General features: G+C 44.2%; 1 protein-coding gene across 3 annotated transcripts in view; it reads right to left on the bottom strand.

Annotated features, from left to right (window-relative positions):
• Positions 1-3,571: 3,571 nt before the first annotated feature.
• The window catches only part of LOC134346521 (butyrophilin subfamily 2 member A1-like), a 52,018-nt gene continuing 44,661 nt past the window's right edge, over positions 3,572-10,928 (bottom strand). For 2 of the 3 annotated variants that reach the window (XM_063047930.1, XM_063047931.1), the window contains one exon: positions 3,572-9,466. In XM_063047930.1, the coding sequence (XP_062904000.1) occupies positions 8,949-9,466 (518 nt within the window). In that variant the 3' untranslated portion in view covers positions 3,572-8,948. The remainder of the gene's footprint in view (positions 9,467-10,928) is intronic. The other variant, XR_010017941.1, reaches the window with a different exon arrangement.

The raw sequence follows: 10,928 nt of genomic DNA, 5'->3' as shown, positions 1-10,928 counted from the left end.
ATGCCAGCTAAAACTTGAAAGTGAATTTATTATTAAAGTTCATGTATGTCACCATATACAACCCTGAGATTTGTTTTCTTGCTGGAATACACAGTAATTCCAAGAACCATAATTCCAATCAATGAAATGAAATAGGCATCCGTTAGTCTTGCGAGACCATGGATCTGCACCTGGAAAGTCTTCATTCTCCAGGGTGCAGGCCTGGGCAAGGTTGTATGGAAGACCAGCAGTTGCCCATGCTGCAAGTCTCCCCTCTCCACGACACCAATGTTGTCCAAGGGAAGGGCATTAGGACCCATACAGCTTGGCACTGTCATCGCAGAGCAATGTGTGATTATGTGCCTTGCTCAAGGACACAACACGCTGCCTCGGCTGGGACTCGAACTCACGACCTTCAGGTAGCTAGTCCAATGCCTTAACCACTTGGCCACATGCCCACAATCAATGAAAGACCACACCCAACAGGACGGACAAACAACCAATGTGCAAACACAAGAAACTGCAAATACAAAATAAAGAAAAAAGAACTTTTTAGAATAGATAAGCCATAAAAGGTCTTTTAAGAGACTCTTGGATAGGTACATGGAGCTTAGAGAAATTGAGGACTATGGGTGACACTAGGTAATTTCTAAAGTAAGTACTGTACGTGTTCAGCACAGCATTGTGGGCTGAAGTGCCTGTATTGTGCTGTAGGTTTCTATGTAAATATCAAGTCATGCGATGAAGTGAGCCCACAGTTTGTGGGAACAGTTCAGTGTTGGAGTGAGTGAAGCCATCCCATCTGGTGCAAGAGCCTGCTGGTTGAGGTGTAATAACCGTTCCCAAACCCAGTGGGGTGACAAACTTTCACAGATGCACGTTGGAGAGTAGCCTGACTGGATGCAAATAGTCTGGTGTAGAAACACCAATAATGACAAACACAAAAGTCTACAAAGCAGGCCAGTCCATCACTGGCAAAGCCTTCCTCACCACTAAGCACATCTACAAGAGGCACTGCCACAAGCAAGCTGCCTCCATGATCAGGCCTTGCTCTCTTCTCGCTGCTACCATCAGAAGTAGGTACAGGAGTCTTAGTCTCACACTTAAGATTCAGTTATTACCCCTCAACCATCCTGATTCTGAACTACAGGGAATAACTTCACTCAACACAACTCTGATCTAATTCCAAAACCTATGGACTCACTTTCAGGAACTCTAAAACGCATGTCTCACTATTGAATTGAATTGAACTGAATCAGAATCAGGTTTATTATCACCAGCATGCGTTGTGAAATTTGTTAACTTAGCAGGAGCAGTTCAATGCAATACATAATCTAGCAGAGAGAAAAAATAATAATAAATAAAATAAAGATAATAATTAATAAACAAATAAATCAATTACAGTATATGTATATTGAATGGATATTAATAAAAAACATGCAAAAGCAGAAATACAGTATATTAAAAAACAGTACCCAGCTGTCCTGGGTACTCTGCAGACTAGTGTCCAAGATGGAGCTGACTAGATTTACAACCTTCTGCAGCTTCTTTCGGTCCTGTGCAGTAGCCCCTCCGTACCAGACAGTGATGCAGCCTGTCAGAATGCTCTCCACAGTACATCTATAGAACTTTTTGAGTGTATTTGTTGACATGCCCCCAGGAACTTGAAACTGCTCACTCTCTCCACTTCTGATCCCTCTATGAGGATTGGTATGTGTTCCTTCGTCTTACCCTTCCTGAAGTCTACAATCAGCTCTTTCGTCTTACCGACATTGAGTGCCAGGTTGAATGCCATTTTATTATTCACATCCTTCATATACATGAGGAGTAAAAATCTTTACGTTACGTCTCCATCTAAATGTGCAATGTGCAATTTATAGTAACTTGTAATAAATAGTATGTACAACAGAACAGCCAATATAACATAGAAATACGGTTGTGTCAGCATGAATTAATCACTCTGATGACCTGGTGGAAGAATCTGTCCCAGAGCCTGTTGGTCCTGGCTTTTATGCTGCAGTACCATTTCCCGGATGGTAGCAGCTGGAACAGTTTGTGGTTGGGGTGACTCGGGTCCCCAATGATCCTTTTTACACACCTGTCTTGGTAAATTTACTGACTTTGTATTTGCACTTTGTCTACTTTTCCCACATTGGTTGTTTGTCAACCTTTGTTTGTGTAGTTTTTCATTAATTCTATTGTATGTTTTTGTTCTACCGTGAATGCCTGCAGGAAAACGAACTCTCAAGGTAGTATATGGTGATAATAATCTACTTCAAACTTTCCAGATTATCTAGCACGGAGGAACATTCAGAAGCATTTTGTTTTACAGCTGATTTATTGAAAGGTGTATTAAATCAATGTCAAAGCTGTTCATAGAACCATCATGAAAAACGAGCCAGGTCTGAGAGGAGTGTAGCCCCCCTGGCAAGCCTCGGGGTCGCTCAGCTCGCTGTCGTCTAGGGAAGCAGCCCTCAGCCCCACCAAACTGGGTAATTAGTTTGCGTGGATGCTGTGTGAGGTACCCCACCCTGCCAAATAACAGACAATACACCAGATGCAATTAAATGATTTACAGTTTATAGATATTACTGAAACTATATAATTAATAGAGAATAAAATAAAAAAGGAAAATAAAAGGCGCCACACTTATCAAAGTTCAATCTCTTCATGCACAAACAGTTGGAGCTCAGGACCCTTCTTCTTCACTCTGTGATCCCCTCAGACCACCTCGACCTGCCGCCTGGGACCAACAACGGTGGTCGACCAGACGCTCCACACGAGTCCATCCCCGTCCCCTCTCCTCACTGAACACCCTGGACCTCGGACTCCTGCTCGGGGTCCGACCCCATTAGCCGACTCACAGCACCTGGTCCATCCTCTGTCTCTCTCTCTCTCTCTCCCGCCTTCTCTCCAAAAAACCCACACATCGCACTAACAAACAGACACACAGAAAGAATAACATCTATCCCAATTGGTTTGTTCATCCTCTTATCAGTAACATGATCCAAACAAACTACTAGTGGGAGGACTTTCTCAGCAGTTAACATAACAAAGAAGCCATTTTAATTAGACTACGCAGTAACACAAGAGAAGAAACTCCGTACAGGAACAACACCTCATATTCTGCCTAGTCTGCAACCTGATGGCATGGCCATCGATTTCTCCAACCAGGTATTTTTTCTCCTCACCCTTCCCCCTTCTTCTCACCTGCCTATCACCTTCTTCCCTTTCTCCCATCGTCCACTCTCCTCTCCTGTCAGATTCTTTCTTCTTCAGCCCTTTACCTCTTCCACCTGTCAACTCCCAGCTTCTCACTTCAACACCACCCACCTGTTAGCTTGAACTAGCAAAAAAAATCGGCAGATGCTGGAAATCCAAGCAACACACACACACAAAATGCTGGAGGAACTCAGCAGGCCAGGCAGCATCCATGGAAAAGAGTACCGCCTGCTGAAGGGTCTCAGCCCAAAACAACAACTGTACTCTTTTAAATAGATGCTGCCTGGCCTGCTGAGTTCCTCCAGCATGTTGCTGTGTGTCACCTGCTAGCTTGTCCTCCTTCCCCTGTCCGCAAATTCTTATTCTGGGATTGTCTCCTTTCCTTTCCAGTATTGATGAAGGGTCTCGACTCAAAACAGGGACTGTTTATTCATTTCCATAGATGCTGCTTGACCTGCTGAGTTCCTCCAGCATTTTGTGTGTGTTGCTCTCAGCCAGTGGAGTGCAAGGGTATTTGACAGGAGAAGAGGCCGGCCATAGTCATGCTGTTGCATGGGAGCTCCTTACACCGGAGCTTTTCAGAACCGCTGTCACGGCGTGCTGGAACAGGTGGTGACAACGCGGCATTTCATTGTTTTCTTCTTTTTATTATTATCACTACTTTACTGTCGCCAAACAATTGATACCAGAGCGTACAATCAGCACAGCGATATTTGATTCTGCGCTTTGCAGAATCTAACAATTTCAGAACAGACGGCAACGAGACTGAAGCCAGAAGGGTTAGAAATGTACTCACCAAATACTTTGACCCATAGCTTACTGAATAAATAAGTATACTCCCTTTGCCCTGTTTTCTGCCTTTGCTTGTATGAAGGTGGTTTACCTATTTATGCAAGTACTTCTCTGACAATAGATGTGTAACAGCCTAATGTAACATTGTATGGAAATACAAGATAACACTGATGCAGACGTTTCATACATTTAACAAGGTGCTTTATTAATGCGACAGAGTTAGTCAGTTTTTCAATGTTCGTCATCAGCCAGGTCATACTGTCCATGAACTCCCTGTCGGTTGCCTCCATACGCTCCAGTATTTGTTTTTTTTAGTTTTAAGTCCTCCTGCCCAGTAGGAGGAGATTCGTCCAAATATCCGCCCATGTGGACGGAGATATTTTGAAAAACGCTTAGTGTGGACGCCTGTCGTTTTTACTCGAAACCGGCGTTTTCAAAATTATCCGGCGTAGTGTGGACGTTTATTTTCACGGATTTTGAATTTCCCCAAACAACGAAAGTTACACTCCGTGGCCACTTTATTTGGTACCTCCTGCAACAAAGTTTCCATTGTTCCGTCAGTATTCCTGATCTACTTTCCCCCTCTATCTCTACCCCGAATGCACAGTGTTCCTGCAGTGAGGTAAGCCTTTTGCCGTGTCGAACTCGGCACCGATGTTAATAAGACTATAAGACATAGGAGCAGAATTAGGCCATCTGGCCCATCGAGTCTGCTCCGCCATTCAATCATGGCTGATCCTTTTTCTCTTATCCTCAACCCCTGTTCCTGGCCTTCTTTGATGCTGTGTCCATTCAAGAACCTATCAATCTCTGCCTTAAATACACCCAACGACCTGGCCTCTACAGCTGCATGTGGCAACAAATTCCACAAATTCACCACCCATTGGCGAAAGAAATTTCTCCGCATCTCTGTTTTGAAAGGGTGCCCCTCTATCCTGAGGCTGTGCCCTCTTGTCCCGGACTCTCCCACCATGGGAAACATCCTTCCCACATCTACTCTGTCTAGGCCTTTCAACATTAAATGAGATCCCCCCTCATCCTTCTGAATTCCAGCGAGCACAGCCCCAGAGCCATCAAACGTTCCTCATATGATAACCCTTTCATTCCCAGAATCATCCTTGTGAGCTTCCTCTGGACTCTCTCTGATACCAGCACATCTTTTCTCTGTGAGCTGTGTGTCCACTCATACCTTATACACCCAGTTGCCTACTTATCCACTTTCTTCTGCCACTGTAACCCATCCACTTCAGAGTTCGACCTGCGCGTTGAGATTCTCTCCTGCACACCACAGTTGTCACGTGTAGTTATTCCAGTTACTGTCAGCTTGAACCAGTCTGGCCATTCTCCTCCGAGCTCTCCCATTATTATCTAAATGGAGTCAAGTTACAAAAAGGGGAAGTACAACGAGATCTAGGTGTTCTTGTACATCAGTCACTGAAAGCAAGCATGCAAGTACAGCAGGCAGTGAAGAAAGCTAATGGCATGCTGGGCTTCATAACAAGGGGAATTGAGTATCAGAGCAAAGAGGTCCTTCTGCAGCTGTACAGGGCCCTGCTGAGACCACACCTGGAGTACTGTGTGCAGTTTTGGTCTCCAAATTTGAGGAAGGACATTCTTGCTATTGAGGGAGTGCAGCGTAGGTTCACAAGGTTAATTCCCGGGATGGCGGGACTGTCATATGTTGAAAGATTGGAGCTACTGGGCTTGTATACTCTGCAATTTAGAAGGCTGAGAGGGGATCTTATTGAAACATATAAGATTATTAAGGAATTGGACATGCTGGAGGCAGGAAGCATGTTCCCGCTGATGGGTGAGTCCAGAACCAGAGGCCACAGTTTAAGAATTAGAGGTAGGCCATTTAGAACGGAGTTGAGGAAAAACTTTCTCACCCAGAGAGTGGTGGATATATGGAGTGCTCTGCCCCAGAAGGCTGTGGAGGCCAAGTCTCTGGATGCTTTCAAGAAAGAGATGGATAGAGCTCTTAAAGATAGTGGAATCAAAGGTTATGGGGATAAGGCAGGAACTGGATACTGATTGTGGATGATCAGCCATGATCACAGTGAATGGCGGTGCTGGCTCAAAGGGCTGAATGGCCTACTCCTGCACCTATTGTCTATTGTCTATTAACAAGGGGTTTCCACCCACAGGACTGCCAGTCACTGGGTTTTTTTTTGTATTTCCCGCACCGGTCTCTGTAAACTCTAGAGACTGTTGTGTGTGAAAATCCCAGGAGATCAGTAGTTACTCAAACTGCCCATCTGGCACCAACAATCATTCCATGCCACAGTGACTTAGATCACATTTCGTCCCCAGTCTGAACTGAACCTCTTGACCATGTCGGCGTGCTTTGAGTTGCTGCCACATGATTGGTAGTTGCTTTAATGAGCAGTTGTACAGATGTACCTAATAGAGTGGCCAGGGTCTTACTTCACCTTATGTAGATACTGAAGAGATACAGTGCAGAACAGGATCCTCCAGCCCAGCCAGCCACGACCAACCAGCAAACTACTTGGCCTAACGACAGGACAATTTACGATGACAATGACCCTCCTAACCCCTACGTCTTTGGACTGTGGGAGGAAACTGAAGCATCTGGAGGAAACCTACGCGAAGGATGTACAAACTTCTCACAGAGGACTCCTGTTATACTCGTATGCCCCTATCACGAGGTAGTGTGATGACATATACAATTTACATATTTTTACATATAGCTCATTATTATTTAAATGAAGAATGCTTAATCAATATATACACAAGACTGCTCGAATATTACTGAAATATTAAATACACAGTAACACTGGAACTGAACTCCAAACTTCCAACACCCCAAGCTGTAATATCATTGTGCTAACCGCCTCACCCTGCTGAAGGTCTCGGCCCCAAGCATCGACAGTTTACTCTTTTCCATAGACGCTGCCCGGCCTGCTCAGTTCCTCCAGCACTCTGTGTGAATTTCCAGCATCTGCAGACTTCCTCGTGTCCGTAACCAACTTTTCAACTAATTTTCCTCCAGTTCACCCAAACAACAGGAATTAAATACAGGGCATCAAAGTGTTCAGAATAGACACAACAGAAGGCTCAGGATAAAGGGACAGAGGAAGATTTCTTTTTTTAAAAGAGGTTAGTGTATTCATAACAAAATATATATATATACACAAATTCACAGACGATGCAATCAGCACCGTAAACTTATGTTTAAAAACAATATCCAACAAGATACACACATCAAAGTTGCTGGTGAACGCAGCAGGCCAGGCAGCATCTCTAGGAAGAGGTACAGTCGGCGTTTCGGGCCGAGACCCTTCATCAAGACTGCATTCACCAGCAACTTTGATGTGTGTTGCTTGAATTTCCAGCATTTACATTTACGTTTTTAAATCCAACAATATACTGATTTTAAAAAGGCAATGGTAGCATATACAAGCAACAAATAAAATATCAAATTTAAGTACACTTGATTCCACTGAATTGGGACAGAATGGGACCAGTACATTTTGCTCTGTATCAGTGGCAGCCCCAGTTAGCCGAAGTTTCATTGAAGTAGTTAAAAAGGCATAAAAAGACAATCTATGTATTTAAATGAAATACACAGAACACTACCAATAGTACTCCATTACTGTATGACAGCCTTCATGCGATACTTTTGACAATAGCATCTTCCAAATCTACTTTTTCATTGTAACCTTCAAGATGATTGTTATTATCTTCAAATTATTCACAGTTCCGAACTGGTTGAATTAGTGAAATAATTTCATTCTCATCACGGGTTTTATCCTGGCATCTCCAAATCTGGACACTTGAAGCTGCTGTCAGTAAAACAGTTCTGAATTGTCTAGCTGCTTATTATTGCCAGCTATCAAAAATCACTGCTTTTTGAACAAACACACATAACTGACACGGCTTAAGATCTGTTTGTTCAAAACATGGTGGAGTGTCTTATAACCACGTAAGTGCAGAACTGATACTAGTTAGAACTTGTTTGGCAAAAGTCTCCTGACCCAATTAATTGCCACCATCTCCCAAATAAACATCAGCAATTTTCTCGTTTCATGACCGTCAGAAGAGGGAAGGGTAGGTAGAGGAGAGCACCCCTGTGGCTGTCCCCATTAACAATAATAACACGGATGGTACAAAAATGACAGACCTGTAATGTGTTGTTGCTTTCTATGTTCTAATTATCCTTCAGCTCTCAGGATCAACTAATGGCCCCAATTACTGGAATCCATGGTAATTCCTTCTCTTAGAATTATATGTACAGGGCCTTTCTTTTTCGTATGTTAAATTTAAAATGGCTTCTTTGTTATGTTATACTTGGGAATGCTTCTTTGTTAGGTTAAATGCTGAGGAAGTCTCTAGCTAGACATTTAATACAGATAGCAGGGTGCTATTAGTCATGTATCGTTCATGTATCTTTTTTCGGATGATAATGCTGTCTCATATGACTGTGGACGGGGTTTTTGGCGGGGAGTTGGACGAGAGACGGGGAGGACGACGGACGTGCGGAAGGCTCCAGTCCATCACTCCGGGTGGTCCTGAGCCGTGAGTCGACAGGATCCGGGTGGTCGGCAGGAACCGATTGAGCTCCAACGGTTGTGCGCGAAGAACTTGGACTTTGATAAGTCTGGCGCCTCTTTTTTTTTCCCATTACTTCCTTTTCGGTATCGAATTTATATTAATGTCATAGACTTAGTAATATCTATAAAGTGTACTTGGTAAAACGTACTGGGTGTGCTGGCTGATGATTGATGTTTGGGATTGATCCGGGCGGTAGTGGTGCAGCGACCGACTCCGCAGGAAGTGTTGAGGTAGGTGCTGGATGGGATTCCCCCGGACATATATGAGCGTTACATATAAACAGTCATTCTGTTATCCAAATACTCAATTTCCATCATTACGTTAAAGCAAATGCAAATTTTTAGCAACCAGTTCTCGACAATGTGGATGGACGCTGTTGGCTAGCTGTTAATGGGGCAAATGATCAGAGGTGGTTCACTCCATCCAGGTGAGAAGAACGGGTAGACTTTGCCTGAGAAAGTGGTGTTGAATGTGTGGAGGTGGAACATAGTGTCAGCATTGTAGAAGGACAACTTCCTAGCCCCCAGGTCCAGAAACACTGCGATCTTTGTCGGCCTCGTTTCCATTGAAATGTTGGAGTGATTCTTATCACTGACTGCGTATATCTCCCCGTCTCGGCCAAAGGTCCAGAAGCCATTGCTGGTAGACAGGTTGGGCAGGCCTTTCCGCTGGACCGATTCGAGGACCACACCGATGTCCCAGTAGTTCTTCGAGGCGACCTCAACCTCCCAGAAGTAGGCACCCGTCACAAAACCCTCCGTCCCCAGCACATACAGAGCAGAGTCAAATCGCTCTGGGAGCTTGGGAACAGTCAAGGGCGGTCCGGCTCTCGCGCTGATCATCGTTGAAGACACCTCCAGGCTTGGGCAAGCGGTATTTGGATCTGGACACACAACAACTAGGAGAGAACAAATTAATGGAAGGTCACTTCTATTCAACCCCTTGTTCCACCATCCACTTAAAACCATTGTTCTTCCTTTACCCATCTTCAGAAAGAGTTTAGCCTTGTTTGTCATAGAGTCATAGAATGCTACAGCACAGAAAGAGACCTTTCCACCCATCCACCTGCACCTGGACTACAGCACACCATACTCCTCCCGTCCATGTACCTATCTAAACTTCTCTTCAACACTGAAATCAACCCGTTACACAGGCAGATCATTCCATACTCTCACCACCATCTGAGTGATAAACTTCCTCCTCATAGAAACCATAGAAACTACAGCACAGAAACAGGCCCTTTGGCCCTTCTTGGCTGTGCCGAACCATTTTCTGCCTAGTCCCACTGACCTGCACACGGACCATATCCCTCCATACACTTCCCATCCATGTATCTGTCCAATTTATTCTCAAATGTTAAAAAAGAACCCGCATTTACCACCTCATCTGGCAGCTCATTCCATACTCCCACCACTCTCTGTGTGAAGAAGCCCCACCTAATGTTTCCTTTAAACTTTTCCCCCCTCACCCTTAACCCATGTCCTCTGGTTTCTTTCTCCCCTTGCCTCAGTGGAAAAAGCCTGCTTGCATTCACTCTATCTATACCCATCATAATTTTATATACCTCTGTCAAATCTCCCCTCATTCTTCTACGCTCCAGGGAATAAAGTCCTAACCTATTCAACCTTTCTCTGTAACTGAGTTTCTCAAGTCCTGGCAACAACCTTGTAAACCTTCTCTGCACTCTTTCAACCTTATTTATATCCTTCCTGTAATTTGGTGACCAAATCATATACCCCTTAAACATTTCATCTTTCACCCTTCACCTCTAATGTAGATGCATCCAACCTCAGTAGAAATAGCCTGCTTGGCTTTACTTTCTCGACACCCTCATGCTTTTGCAAACATCTTATCAAATCTCTCCTCAATCTTATCACAAATCAAGAGAAAATCTGCAGCTGCTGGAAATCCAAACAACACACACAAAATGCTGGAGGAACTCAGCAAGGAACAGGCAGCATCTCTGGAAGCGAGTACAGTCGATATTTCGGGGCCGAGACTCCTCAGCAGGACCTGCCTGACCTGTGAAGTTCCTCCAGCGTTTTGTGTGTGTTGCTCCCCTCAGCCGTCTATGCTTTAGGGAATAGAATCCTGCTGACCTATTCACCTTTGCCTGTACCTCAAGTCCTCCAGTCCAGAAACATCCTTGTAAATTTTCTCTGCAATCGTTCACCTTTGGTTACACCTTTCCAGTAGGTAGGTGACCAAAACTGCACTCAATACGCCAAATTAGGCCTCACCAACGTCTTAAACTGACATAAGGTTAATTAACAGGTTGAGTCTGTGGTAAAGACGACAAATCCAATGTTGGTATTTATTTCAAGGGGAATAGAATATAAAAGCAAGGAGATAATGCTGAG

Source organism: Mobula hypostoma, chromosome 5 (genome assembly GCF_963921235.1).
Source record: "Mobula hypostoma chromosome 5, sMobHyp1.1, whole genome shotgun sequence".
Taxonomy (NCBI): Eukaryota; Metazoa; Chordata; class Chondrichthyes; order Myliobatiformes; family Myliobatidae; genus Mobula; species Mobula hypostoma.
Note: the sequence above shows the minus strand (reverse complement) of the source record. Positions and strands in the feature narration are given on the sequence as shown.